This window comes from Pseudopodoces humilis, chromosome 6 (genome assembly GCF_049639895.1).
Source record: "Pseudopodoces humilis isolate 2021_Gansu_Grassland_sample_001 chromosome 6, ASM4963989v1, whole genome shotgun sequence".
Classification (NCBI taxonomy): Eukaryota; Metazoa; Chordata; class Aves; order Passeriformes; family Paridae; genus Pseudopodoces; species Pseudopodoces humilis.
Window position 1 is genome coordinate 58996504 of NC_142205.1, and position 14950 is coordinate 59011453.

Consider the following 14950-nt stretch of genomic DNA (forward strand, 5'->3'; position numbering starts at 1 on the left):
TCTATAAATACATATATAATTCTATACGTACATTATGCTTCAGCACTCTTACATAAAATGTGTGCCTAATTACCTGCATAAATATTAAATACTCACATTCAAGAATCACTGAATATTTTCTTTCACAGCTAGTTCATAAATTTTCTTTGAGTGAAAGATTGTAAGCATACCACGAAATAGCAGTTGTATAGTTTATACCATATATTTCTTACCTTAAAATGAGCCACTTTTATTGCATTTAAAAGGAGTGCATATAAAACTGTATTTCTAATTCTGAAGCACGTCCAGAAAACAATGAAGAGCTCTTACTATTTTAACAAAACAGTCATTTATCACTGTATATTATCAATGTATCTATCTCATATATTATATATAAATATATATATATATATATATTTCCAAGAGTCTTGCCCCTCCAGAGAGTAACCGGGTAACACAGACATACCGCAACCCCCTTCCCCAAGCCAATGGGGTAAAAGATTAGTGATGACAATACAGAATTGGCTTTATGAGACATCTGTAGCTTTGTCATTCTCAGATTACCTTCACTGACATCTTGATTGTAGACTCCATCTGGTTCTATATCAGAGGGGATCATAATGTGCCAAGTTGTCATTCTGGCTTCTGCTTCCAATCCAAACCCATCAACATTGCTACAAACACAAAATGGATTAACAACCATCAGAATAAAAAGACACAAAACACAAGCCAACATAAAACATTTGATAATGTATCAGACTGACAAAGCTTAATGCACACTACTACAGCAAAGCATCTTCACTTCTGACCATTTGAGTTCTGACAATCTGTGGTCACAAGCTGAACTGAAGGTTTAAGAAGAGATGATGTGCCATGGATACTGGTGTCACTAGAGGAAGATGGCGATAATTGAAGAAACACAAAACAGATGAGGCCAGAAATGAAGAATACTGGGGTTTGATTACTGTTGCCAAGTGTCTTTGGATGAAACACAAGTTGTGCATCTTCTTGGAAAGAACAAATAAAAATGCCAGGCTGGCATTTGCAGCAATGCAGGGTATCTACGGCATTTGTCACAGACACCTGATTTAATGCATGACTGCCCTTACTCAGTGCTATACAGAAGAAATAACAAGATATTGAACTTGTATGAAGTAATTCAACAGACAATATATCCAGTGACAGAACCCTCTGACTATTAATTACCTAGCACAAGTGTTTCCTTCTATCTTTAGAACATCTCAATTTATAAAAGGTTAACAACAAAATAGTTGGATAAACATATTTGTCAGTATTTAACATACCTCTGCAAAAGGAGGTAAAAATGTTCTCTATTTCCAGGATCTTCAAACCTAATTTTGTCTCAAAATAAATCTCTAAAGCTTGCTTGCAACTCACTGTCTGGAAAATTATAAACACTCCTCCAAAACTTGCAAGGTGAGTAAAAAAAGGGGTCATTTTAGTACTTCCCAGCCGTGGTTCTGGAATGCACTTCTGCCTGAGATACTTACCTTCCCACATGCAGATTAATCAAGCAGTGAGCTAGGCAGCTGATGAATTCCTGATCATGATTTCCAGGTCCCAAAATTAAGTTCCTGTTCACAGTAAGGACCCTTAGGGAATCAAGGAGAGCCACTTGCTGAGGAACAGTTTTGTGTGCTCTTGAGAACTGATACAGGATGGTTCTGTTCAGGCAATGATAAATGGCATCCAGCGAGAGTCCCTGAGATCTTCTTTTTGACTGATGGGAAGTAAAAAAACATGATCAGAAGTAGCAGCAACTCAATTTCCTGGCACACAATCTTTCCTTGATTGACCCAAGCTCATTTTCAAATTGGCATTTTACTGTAAGTGTCAATTCCATGAATTTCAAGGACTGAAATGACATTAATGACTAACACTTAGAACTTAAACATCTATAAAGATGCTGCTGACTTCTAAGAGTAAGTCTTCTATCTCCAATAAAAGCGTGTGAGGAATGCCAAGGTAAATTTAGGGAGCTTCTCAAAATTCATGTGAGGCATATTTTATTGTTTATTTTGAGGAACTTCCAAAAAAATAATGTGAGTTCTTACTCAACTGGTCTTCACAGAAAGATGTGCTAAGAAATCAGTAAAGAGAATCAGCCTGAGAAAGAAAAGCACATTTCTGTGCTGACCCAAACATGTATCACTAGCAGATTGTTTAGTGACATCGCTTCATGCATTTCAACATAACCTGCAAAAATAGTTTTTCAGGAAGGGTAATACAACAGCCCCGTTACCTGTGCAATGAGCTGGATTATGAAGTCCACAAGAAGCTTGGATTCTCTGTTGAACATGCCCTGCCAAAGCTTATCTACCACACGCTGTGTAAAATAAAACACATTGTTCACCAGCACTTGGTAGCTTCCTCCACTTGTTATAGGCAGAGATGCATCTTCACCTAGGTAACAAAAAATCCCAAAGTTTTTCACATTTATCAAAAATGCACATCTGCATAAATACATTCACATTAATTTATGCTTTCTAGACTTCCATAAAAGAGAAAGATTCAGTCAATAAAAATTAAAACCTCATGGCTTCCCTACAATAGGACTTTCCCTTTGATGTAAGCAAACATGGTACTGAGCTTTTATCTTTTAAAAAATGATTCTGGATTTTTAAAACATAATTCTGGATTTATTTTATTAATGCACTGCACCCACAGGAAAACGAATTATGGCTGTGGGGAGCCTTACAAGCAAGGAAGAGCAGAAATGCATACAGCCACTCATTACACCTGGGATGGAGGCAGAGCAGCCCAAGAGCTCCTGGGAAGTCCAGCAAGCCACCAAGAAATGTGACCAGGCCCCCTAGGCTATGTAGTTTTTGTGAATAACCTATTTTACAGCTTTGGCACAATCAAGGTAGGGAATGAACATGCAAGCACATCAACACCATTTAGACATCAAATGAAAGGGCAGGAGAAAAAAATTAAGATGATCAAGTTGCAACACAACAGAACACCAAAGAACAAAAAGTCACTGAATCAAAAGCTGGTGTCCAAATCAATAGATTGATTATTAAACTTTGCTTTATTACCCAATAAAACATCAGCTGCAAGTAGGTGGTCCATCACTCCATCCAAAACATATGTCTGAAACTCTTTCTGCTGGGTTCGTGTTGATCTTTCAGGAGAAGCCTAAAAAAGATATTAAAATAATATTAAGATAATTAGTATCTCTGAGCAAAAAAGAGGGAGAGGGAGGGTGTTCTAGGTGATTTCCTTTTTTCTCAGCTCCCATGAACTACCTTTTTTTTGTCTCTAAACATTCTGTCTCAAGACAAGTAAAAAGTTTTGCCTTTATCAAAAAATTTAAGCATGCACATTGAGTCTACATTGGCTGCATAAAGTAGGCATTATTCCTGTTTAAATCCTGGAAATTTATATTCTGCCATAATAGGAACTGGAAAAGGACACATTCTGAAAAGGTACATGAAACTCTCCACTATAAACATATGGTCAACCTGTGATCACTTCAGTTGACACAAGTCACCTCCTCCAGTAAACAATGAATAAATGGGACAGATCAAATGTTTAAGTTGTAGAAAGAGAAATAACAACAAGCTTAGCAGTGTGTACCTACCCAAACCTATCTATGCTAAGGGACCAGTAACACTGACAAATGATAACAAGTTAAAAGAGCTGTAAAGAACTGCAGCCACTTGAACATGGTCTCAAATATGCCTCCCAATGTCTGTGGATAACTGACATCTTCTAACATTCCATTTGTTTTTGCTTTGTGACAGCAAAGAGGTGCCTAACTGCCCCAGAAAATTTGTTAGGAAATATACAAGCATGCAAGCATGCTCCAAAATTCCTGCAGCTTTCAAAAAAATCAGGGGATTCAGCAACATGTAAGAGGAGGTAACTAACAGATAAGTCAAGGAGAATGAGATATGATGCGAACATTTCAAAATATACTGTCTGAAGGTGCAAGCAGTTAAATAGTAACTGAACTCCTCACCTCCCTGCTTCCCTATTAGCAGGACAAAGCTTTCTTCAAGTGTCATGAACTTCAGAAGTTGATTTGCAGCAAGATAATACAGTTATTTTGTAAGGTTTTATAGTATATGGCCCCGTATGTCTTTTTATCTAACTGGCACCATCAATGGCACAATTTCTTTTTATCTAATATATGAACAGAACCCCTGATATTTCTGCAGGGGTTTTATACTATCATATCATTAGATGTCATGATTGGAAAGGTGTTTAACCATTGAATCGTACTCCACAAAAATAAAACTCGAGGAAAGCTACAACTCCTCATGCTGGTTTTCCAAGCCATTAAAGAAAGGTGAACAAACTACTCTATGAAACACCAATGTTTCTTTTTTTTTCCCACTCTTATTCCATGACAATTCCACGGAATCTTGGCTCATCACTAGCCTAACTTGGTATGGTAATAGAAAAAAAACGTTTCCGGGAAATAAGATGTCACAACTAAGCTCAAATAACAAAACCAAACCAAAACACCAACTCCAAAGGAACTCTACCTCTAGCAGAAGATCTACTAGTGGAGTCTGTTTGCTGGCTGGTGTGAGACACAGGTTATCAATGATCATCACACGCATGAAGTCAAAAACGAACTTTTTGGCAGGGTGGTTGGTCAGGTAGGTCTTGGTGCCCACATTGCAGTATTCTGACTGGCTCCTGTTCATGCCAGAATCAGCTGCAAAGGCTTTAAACTCTTCAGCTGGGGACCCAACTTCATCATCGAGATCAGTGACCTGTAAAAACCAGCATGTTAAAACTGTAGAGATCAGCTAATTAATGGCAATTTCTTTACTTCTTTGTTCTTTGCTAGTCTTTCTAAGGGTATTTCACCTCACATTTTGCTTCTTAAGAAGCCTTTTTAGAAAATTATGATGTTCAAGATCAGTTCCCCAACATGAAAACATCCAGTTTTGGGTTCCCAAGGCAAACAGTACCTGGTATGAGTTACATTTCATGCTCCCTGACCAACAGAATCACTTGGGCAATTTCTAGATACTTGGATACTTGGCAAAAATAAATGTTCTCATTGCAAAAAAATAAAAATTAAAAAGAAAAAAGAAAAAAAGAAAAAAAGGAAAAAAAAGTTTTGAAAAAATTATTAACTAAAGCAGTTAAAATAAAATCAAGACAGAAGCCAACCAAGAAAGGCCATCAAGCTTACATAACATAAAACAAAAAAGGAACTGAGCCTTTTTTTTCTTTTAATACAATACCTTCATCAGAGTGCAGTTATGGGTAAGCCGGTTTCCCAAAAATCTCTAAAGGAAGAAGAAGAAAAAAAAAAGGGTCTCCAGAGCTTTCCCATTTCTGATGAACAGAAACCTTTGAAAGGCTAGCTCTTAAAGAGGACTGTAACAAAAGCACAAACAGTAATGAAAGCTGTCAAATCCAGAAGACTGACATTTATGCAACTCCCTTCCTTAAATGAAAGAGGAGACAATGATTTTGCTCAACAGGCTTCTTGCATCACCAGCTTACATGTCAAATAACCAAATGTTTTGAACATTTGATCTGCTTTAGAAGGAGAGTGTTTTCAAGAAATTAAGAGAAGCCCAAATACATATTTTTTCTACTTTCAATAGCAATCTCAGAAAAGCTGAAAAACCTTTTAAAAAGTTAAGAATCTTCTCTCAAGGCTGAATTTAGATTATACTGTTTTGTTACAGAAATCTGGCTGTGATTCAGCTATTTCACCAGGCACTGATTAGTGCTACACATTTGGGCAGACAAAAACACTGGAGGAGTAAACCAATTTGGAGTGAGGAGCACTCCAAACAGCAAACCCTCAAACAGCAGAGAGCTCAAGTTGCCAGGCAGCTACACAAAATTACAAGGGATCTAGTAGTTAAAGCCTGCTTAGAGACACAAGGCTCCTCTAAAAACCCTGTACAGGTGAATGCCAAATCAGCATTATCAGTTTGTAAGTGGCACTTTTTTTGAAAGAGAGCAAGCTCCTAGAATCTACTTTAAACACAAGTTTAACAAAAAAGAAAAAACCACATGTCTTTATGAGACAGTCACCAGCAGGCACTGTTAAAAATTGGTCTCCCACTTCGATTGACAACAAAACAATAGCACACCATCAGTAATTACCTCTTGAATTTTTTTATCATACTCTCCACAGTTCTAGCATTTGGCAACCTTTATCCTTCCATGTTCCTAATAAAATTACTTTTAGATGTTAGCTAACAATATCTGCTTTTTTCCTTTCTATCATATTCTAGAAATTCTATCATTTGCAAATGACATTAAACTCAAAGAAAACTTCAGGCAGCAATGCAAGCGAAGTTGAATTCACACCCTCTCCTGGCTTGAACTCAGTAGTTTCAGGAAATACAAGAACACTGTTTTGTGGTTAAGCCACAAAAGCAGAAATGGGAAGTGTGAGGAAAAAGAGGTTTTAGGTTTCATCACATCCTCCACAGCAGAGGGCTGACTCAATCTATTTTGCTTCTGTAAATCTGAGCTAACAATTTTTCATATGATTGAAAATAATGGTTCACTAGAAAACAAGCAAACTGTCTGTTGCCCCTAAAATGCTGCTTCTGATGTCCCTGCACAACAACTGCCCTGCAGTTTAACTGTCCCTAGTTTAACACACTCTTTTCTCAGTTCCATAACCCAAGTACAAAACATCCAGCTCAGCCCTGATGATGACCTCTTGTGCAAGGTGAATAGAGCTTTATCTTGGTATGACTGGTAATTGATAAATCCTCAAAAGTAACACTCATGTGAAAAAGAGAACAGGCAAGTAGTTGGATTTCCTACCATCTCAGAGTAAGGTCGGATGTTGAAGGGAAATACTGTTGCTGCCAGTGCACACAGGAACTCTGGGCTCATCCACAAGGATATGAGGTCAGGTACATTGTGATACAAATACCGAAAGAACTGCATCAGGGTGACTGGATATTCCCGAAGCCAAGAGCCTTCTTCCTCTGATTGCCAGGGCTGAGTTGAGAAACAAACACCAGATTAGCACAGACAGCACCAATCAAAGAATACTAACTTCAGAAAGGAAGAGCATGCTTTCAAGCGCATCTCAAACAGGAGACCAACCACATTTTACAACATATCCTTGACCGTAAGCTAAAATATGTGCCTATCATATAATGACTCAGAAATATTGGCAAACATGACCAGACTGAAGCCAATCCAAAATGTGATGGCACAGCTGAACACACCTGGTGACAGCACACAAGACACAGCACTTGTCTCAAGTGTATCCAAACAGGTGAAGACCAACCACCATGATGTGTCACCAGCAGAGAGACAGAACATGTGATAACAGGAACAGGTATTGGAACAAGTACATTTGTCCAGAAGATGCTTCTGGACACGTTACCTTGGGAGAAACATGAAAACAATAGAGCGTATCACATACACATGATGACCCAAGAGGTGGCAACTAAACAGGTGCTGCTTTTCAAGCACTTCAGGAGGCAATTTTCAGCAGATAACACATTCTGGCTCCAAGGAAATACAAAATTTTCCCACTGAGAAACCAACTTTCCCTACTCTTGACATTAGATTCGAAGATGAGAAGATGACACATTTCTCTGGCAGTAAATTAATTTCCTCTGGCATGGGGCGATTCGTAGTCACGGACTCCTCTGCATGGGGAAGACTCATGAAGGAAATCTGTCCCTCACATAGCTCTGAGCAGACGGGATACAGAGTCTCAAACATTCTCCCATGATGTTAATCGGGAAAGAAATTAAATTAGCTCTGCCAAGGACATTGTATCCTTCTGCTTTCTTGTTTTAGCTGCAGCTAAACAGAAACCCCAGCCTTTTTGTGAAAAAGCAGTGTTAATTTTCTGGCTACTAATATTTTTACAAATACTGGGAAAAAGTAACATAAAGAATCCCAAGAAAATTACAATTTTCACACAACTATTATGAGCCTAACTCACAGCGTATTTTGTCATTATATATATATATATATTATATAACAAAATATATATATTATATAACAAAACCTTTACCTTCCTAATTTGGCTTTTGACCACATAGAAAACTTGAACAACACAGTATACTGAAATACAAGAAAAATTGTTTATGCTTACAGAATTCAGCATGCTCCTCAGCATTCCCAGTAACAAGAAGGCAGCTTCTGTGCAAACACTGTGTATTGAGGAGGTAACAGTGCCACAGGAGGCAGGAACTCCAAATATGAATGTCCAAATGGAGTCTAAGTCAAACTGTAAGAGGTGAAAGAGAAGAAAAGTCATGAAATCATCCCTTTCTCCTGCGCAACTGTATAATTGCTATTTTATTACATATGCTATGTACTCATTTGGCAATAGATAAAAAATTAGTTGTTTTACGTCCTCCAAAATTTACCACTGAACTTCACATGGTCACAAGTCACTGAAGAAAATTTCTTTCAACCATGACCTAATGAAGCTGCAACTCTCATCTTCTCACTGCTCATAAAGTATGTATGTGTTTTGAAACAAAAGAATTGTCAGCACATGTGCTGCACAATCAACTTAGTTGACTCACATCTAGCAGTAAAACCCACATGGTATCCCACAGAAAAAAAAAGATATGGACAACACAAACAAATCAAGTTGTATTTTCCAGCAAGTCTAAATAATCAAATAAATTAAAAATAAAAAGGGACCAAGTGTCCACCTCTTGCATTAAGAGTGCTACTAAGTAGTTGAAATTAGTTTCAGTTAAACAGCATCATACTTCAACACTGTAGGCAGAGGAGTGAGTTCTACCTCACCATAGCAGAGTGCTGAATGTGCTGTCAAGTATTCCTCCTGAGAAAGGAGGCAGGCACCTTCGGGTTTTTAAGTTTTACTCAAAGTTCTCATAAATAAATGTCACCACTGCACCCATTCTAAATAGGCACCTTGTTTATCAGGAGTGTGTGTGGCTTTTCTTCATAAAGCACTACCCTGGGGTTTCCTAGGACTGTTGTAGGTCATATAATATCTACTCACTCACTTCACAGAAGTCCAAAATAACCTGTTCAAAATAAGAACTACCAATATTTTTCACCAACAACTGAGTTGTCTCCCTATAAAACCACAGAGACTTTCTGAAATAAAAGCAACTTTGTTTTGTCAGTAACCCATGAACTCTCTTTAGCACAGCAACTGCCCACTCCTTAAAACAAAAAAACACAAAAAACCCACCTCACAAACAAAGAAACCAAGCAAAAGATTATGTTTGCTTCAATGCCAACAGCATGCCAGCTTGAACTAGGGATCTGCCTCTCATTTGATCCCATATTGGACCAGAGTGACAGCAGTGACAACTAAACCACAGCAGGCTGGCTTCTACACACTCCCACCCCAAAGAGCTTAGCACTAAACAACACATCATGACTTGAGTCAGCTGCAGAGAATAAGGAGAGGGCCTGGTTAATCCATTATTTTCTTTCATGACAGACAGAAGTGCACTCACATCTTACTGGATAATCCCTACCTTGGCACCCTGATTACACTGGCTGCTGATGACAGGCGCACTGACCTGCAGGTTTTCAGGCAGTTCAGTGACTGGCTGCTGCAGGAAAAGGGCCATAAGGAGGAAATAGAGTGCAGGCACGTTAGTGTGCTTTGGGAGAAGGGACTGCAGAACAGGGAAGCCTGGGAAGTGACAAGCATCCCGGTTAATCTCCCGCACTGTTGATCTGCCACCAGCACTCCGGCCAACATTGAACCCTACGACAGAAAACAGGACACAAATCCAACAGTGTTAGGAGGAAATTACCTGTGAGGACCCTTCTTGCTCACCTGGTGAGATTAAAAGGGTACCTCCTCAGAAACTAATGCTGTAAAAAACAAATGTGTGCTTACAGACTATCTCACACACCACATCATTCTGCTTCAGTTGTCCCATTTTTTAAAAACAATTAAAAAATAAAGGAAATGACTGCTGTCCAGTAGCACATAGATGACACTGTTCCATACAGATTGCTTAATATAACTGCTCACACACACAGATCCACTCTCTGGCTGTGACCACAATTTCTGACTTTTAAAACACCCAGGTCTCTGAAATTAGGTATTTTGCTGGCTGAGAGCAAAATATCACCTTAATCTCAATTACAGATTAATACAATGAAGCAGCAACCCATGGTCCATTTAAGTCTATGGGCAGGTAATTTGTGATCAGAGAAGTCTCAGGAGCATCTTATTTCAGGTATTTTGTTAATGATAAAATTAACTGGTAGTAAGCATTAAATAGTCTTATTTTATTTAAGTGCTGCCAGAACCACCTTTTTTGACTGTGCTTATACCTATGTATTTCAACTTCCCACTTAAAGAAAAAAAAAAATACACCTGGGTGGCATTAACACTTATTTTCAAGCAAGGAAAAGGTAGGATGACAGTTCACTCTCCACATCACCACTGCTGATGCCACAGCATGATGAACTGCGAACCATTGTTCTGACACTGTCAGAGGTCAGGTGGTTTTTCTGAGGCTCAAATACAGATACACTTTCCACCAGAAACTGACTTTTTAAACAGAAAACATCTATCAGGAATCAGACTAATGAAAATCTGCCACACAGTTGTGGAAATTCCATCAGTAATCTTCAACAAAAATACATCCTACTTTGTTTCATGTGAATCTTGGAGCCAGTATGTTAAGACTTATTAAAAAACACAGCGTACAAAAATTAGATAATCTGTCACTATCAGGTTATGAGACTCATGTTTAAAAATACCTTTTTCACCACAATCTAGCTTGGATTCAATTAAAGTGATACTATAATAGGAAAAATAAGGAAATCTGCAAAATGCTTTCATCAAATGTAAATCAAAAACTTACTTAAGAAAGATTTTTTGACTGAAGGAAATGTTTATGCTATGGGACATTTAAAGAACATATTGAATAAAGAATAATCTATTCCTTAAAACAACAATGGTTTTCAAGTTTTTAAAGCCCAACCATGCAAGGAAAATGCATGTGCAAAATTGTTTCTCAAATAAAACACAGACCCTTAATCAGAATGAGCCAAACAACAGATGCTTTTTATTTTAACAATAAAAATTTGCATGTGTTTTACAGCTTCTGAAAAGTTGTTTTCCTTAATCCTTCTAATTCACTGGCAATGCAAAGAACCAACCTATGCTCGTAGCTGAATATCCTGAGGGATATATTGTGGGAAACAGTAAAAAGAGAGTTTTCTTTACGCAAAAAATAACAAGATACTATATTTGAAATCTATCAAAGATACAAAGCAGAAAGAAATATTATCTATATTTTTGTATTTTCACTTCAGGAAAAGCCCTCTTCCTGCAGGAAGATCACTTCAATGACACTTCAATTACTTCCTTATAGTAAACCAATCCAGAAAAACTTTTAGTGCAGTAACAGATCATGTACTGCTGCAAAACAGACAGGTGGCTCCTTAAACAGTTATTTTAGAAAAAACAATGAAGTTAAAAGTCCTATGGATATCAATGCTCTGATCTAAAGGCTACTGAGGCTTATGAAAGACCCTTATTTAATGTCAATGAGTTTGCACCAGGGCCTGAATAGACATCCATCTGAAAAGCACTGTTTTATTTATTTTTGGAAAAGAAATAGGTCGGTGGGAAATTGCCTCTACACCTCTCTATAAAGAACTGACAAATGTTATTTCAAACACTTGGAGATACATTTCAGATAGCTCAGATGCTCAAAACAGGTCCTGTAGCACTAAAGCCTTATACACAATTCTAGGTCACAAGGGGTAACTGAAAGGTCTGATAACCTGGATAACTTAACTGGAGGATTTAAGAACCTAGAAAAAAAAAGTCTTTAATAGAAAGCGTGTTTGCGTACACAAGAATGCAGGGGAGGGAAAGAAAAAGCAATGCTGAGATGATACCGTGAACACAGAAATTTCCAAGACAGCAAAAATCCAAACTCGTAAATCTGATGGACACAGCACTCACTAGTCAAAGCAGCTCAGATACAACACCCCACAATGCTCTACTAAAAGTAAACAAACAAGAAAATTCTACTGAATCTTTATTAGTTTTGTGCTCATGTATACATGAGCTTTGTATGTAGCTCAGCCATGCCTGCCCATGGGACACACTTAACCATACCATGATGGTGAAAGAAAAAACCAATTAGCTACCTGGGCTTCGTGCAGATGAGCCAAAACTGACCTACAACGACATCTGTGTCATGTCAGCTAAAGGCAGCTCTGTAAAATCACTGGTGCAGAAGCATCTGATGGCAGCACATACAAGAGTAACACAAAAGCCTCTGCCAGACAGCACCCCCACAGTAACCCATAGCTCAACACCTCAGCACAGGTGCTCTCAGGAATTCCTGAGCCTGGCAGGGCTGAGATGCCTACCTAGCACAGTGCCAATCTTATTGGTCAGGACAGAATCCGTCTGATCCAGCCAGCCTCCACCACTGAGACCCTCCTTAAACTTGATAAGGATAGACTGATTACTCAACAGGACCACAAGAATTCGCATGGCTGCTGTGACTGTGGTGGAATGCAGATGTTCCTCCATAAACATCATAATCCAATCAAAACCCAGGGTCTTGACCAGTTCTTCACAAGCCCTATGGAAAGTGAGAGGGAAAAAAAAAGTCACATTTTACAGCATTTAGTTTCCTTCTAGACAGCAAAAATCAATGTCCTCCACTGCAGGGCAAACCTTAGGAGCAAATTCTTAGTTAAGTTTGCTACAAACAAGAAATACCACTTATCAACATTTTTTAAATTAAATAGGTAATGTGCATTTGCTTAGAAGAAAGGGAAGACTAAATACAGCTCCTGGGACTAATTCCCTTGCACAAGATTTCTCCAGCTGCTGCTTTTGATAACAAATATGGAATTCTGAACTGAAATATTTTTGTTGAACAGAAAGTTTTCACAAGTCGTCTTAATGAACTGATATTAAAAAATGAAGGAAGGTTGTTTTTTTATTTGTTTTTATTAAGGGAAGAGTTACTTGGGAACATTTGAAAGTTTTTTTTTTTTCAATTTTAAGGAGCATTCTAATTAATAATAACCTCTACTGAAGTCTTTATATCTTAAATGAGAAGCTGACTATACCCACTTCCCTAAAAATGAAAGTTTTCTCTTTGACAGATTTTTTCTATAGCCATGCATGAAGTTAAGAGAAAACGACAAAATTAATCATGTATCCCATTTCTACTAGCATATTTGAGAGTAATTCAGTGACATCGGCATAAATCACTCAACAATTCCTATAAAATGATGTGATTCAACTAGTGAATTGAATGGAGGCTGTGTAATTCTTACCCTTGAAATAAAAAAATATATCCTTTCTCTGCCTCAAGGGTTTTCTTGTACTTACTGCAAATTAACAGTTGTCTTTTCTTTAGATGTATATAGAAGTTTCAGAAGGATATCTAAAAGCCTGTTTCGTAGTAGAATAAGATTAGCTGAAACAAGTCCTCCAAAATCATCCTCTGTTCCTAAATATTGAAAAAAAACACAACCAAGTAACAAAGGCAAAATTAGGATTTTGGAACTTGTGCATTTTAAAGGCTATTAATAAATTCCATACATAAGTAAATACAAACTGATCCCCGCTCAAGCTGCAAGGAAGCCATGCTGAAGTGCAACTAGCCTGTTATATGGTGTTGAAAAATGTCATGTGCCCCCTGGTCACTGTCACACAGACTTTGGGCAGTTTGAAGAACAGGTAAAAGAGAATCATAGAGACAATAATCTGAACTGAGGTGGTCACTGTCTGGCAGGTAGACACACAGAAACAATAAAACACCATCCCTTTCCATCTCTCCCTTCTCTCCAAACTGTGAAATATGGCAACTAAACAAGCATTTTGAAAAATGAGTGGTTGGGAGCATGTGAAAATTGTAAAGAAAATACCTTGATACTTCCCAAATCCCCCCAAATCTAAGAAACAGAGAGAAAAATTAGTTTCCTTCTTTCAACAGATCCCCAAGCTCATCATCAGTTGAAAAACACATTTACTGAAACCAAGCCAATTCATGCAGCTCAGGACTAACTTTGCAGTTATTTTGCAAATCCCTCTTCCTGTACCTTATGCCGTCAAAGGAGGACCCTGCTTTTATGTTATTAAAAAAAAAAAAAAAAAAAGCACAGCTTGAGGCAACATATGTAAAAATGAAGACAGATAAATGGACAATTTCTGGGCCAAGGTTTTGTGCACAAGATACACACACAAAGGATCTTCTATGGCAGAAATACAACAGAACTGGTGAACATCAGTAGCCTAAAAATCTCATGCCCTTTGCCTCAAAAGCTTCTCTTCCCATTTCTGCCCCATCCCAAATTTCTCCTCAAGGTTCTTCAGTCCTCCACAAAGGCAAGAAACAGATCAGGCTGCTGTTAGACTGAGAAAAAGCCCCAAACCAAAACAAAAAAACTGATGGCCTGTAGTGAGAACACCAACCTGGATCTCTCTCCAATACCCGTACTATCTTTTTCACTAAAAAGTTCAAACTTAATTGTCTTTGAGACCACAAAAAGAAAAAGTATTCAGAAGGAACAGGTGAGCCACAGGGAGATAATGATGAATCCCACTGGAATGGTTTGGGTTGGAAGGGATCTTAAAGATGATATAGTTCCTACCCCCCATGCCATGGGCAGGGTCACCTTCCACTGGATTTTCTCTGGTAGCTCAGAGCTCCATCCAAACTGGCTGTGAACACATCCAGGGATGGGGCATCCACAGGTTCTCTGAGCAATCTGTTCCAGTACCTCACCACTCTCACAGCAAGTAATTTCTTCAATATCCAATCTTAAACTATTCTCAGTTTGAAGCCATTCCCCCTTATCCTAGCACTACATGCTCTTGTGAAAAGTCCAGAATGTGCAGACTGCCCAAACCTTGCTTTTTGTGACACCAGACCAATATAACTAACTGTAAAAGAAGAAACTTCTCTCTCACTTGTCCCTCTGCACCAGTATGTTCCCAAGAGATGTAGAAACTGAGTATCTTTAGATAATCCGTTTATTCATTTGG

At 38.1% G+C, this 14950-nt stretch overlaps 1 protein-coding gene across 10 annotated transcripts in view; it reads right to left on the minus strand.

The window, feature by feature from the left end:
- The window catches only part of WDFY3 (WD repeat and FYVE domain containing 3), a 157418-nt gene that overhangs the window by 27607 nt on the left and 114861 nt on the right, over positions 1 to 14950 (minus strand). For 5 of the 10 annotated variants that reach the window (XM_088056911.1, XM_088056917.1, XM_088056915.1 and 2 more), the window contains 11 exons: positions 13292 to 13412; positions 12313 to 12530; positions 9438 to 9673; positions 8063 to 8197; positions 6766 to 6945; positions 5211 to 5255; positions 4497 to 4730; positions 3042 to 3141; positions 2243 to 2403; positions 1491 to 1720; positions 544 to 653 (listed from right to left, as the gene is read on the minus strand). In XM_088056911.1, the coding sequence (XP_087913037.1) occupies positions 544 to 653; positions 1491 to 1720; positions 2243 to 2403; positions 3042 to 3141; positions 4497 to 4730; positions 5211 to 5255; positions 6766 to 6945; positions 8063 to 8197; positions 9438 to 9673; positions 12313 to 12530; positions 13292 to 13412 (1770 nt within the window). The remainder of the gene's footprint in view (positions 1 to 543; positions 654 to 1490; positions 1721 to 2242; positions 2404 to 3041; positions 3142 to 4496; positions 4731 to 5210; positions 5256 to 6765; positions 6946 to 8062; positions 8198 to 9437; positions 9674 to 12312; positions 12531 to 13291; positions 13413 to 14950) is intronic. The other 5 variants (XM_088056918.1, XM_014254763.2, XM_088056916.1 and 2 more) reach the window with 2 other exon arrangements.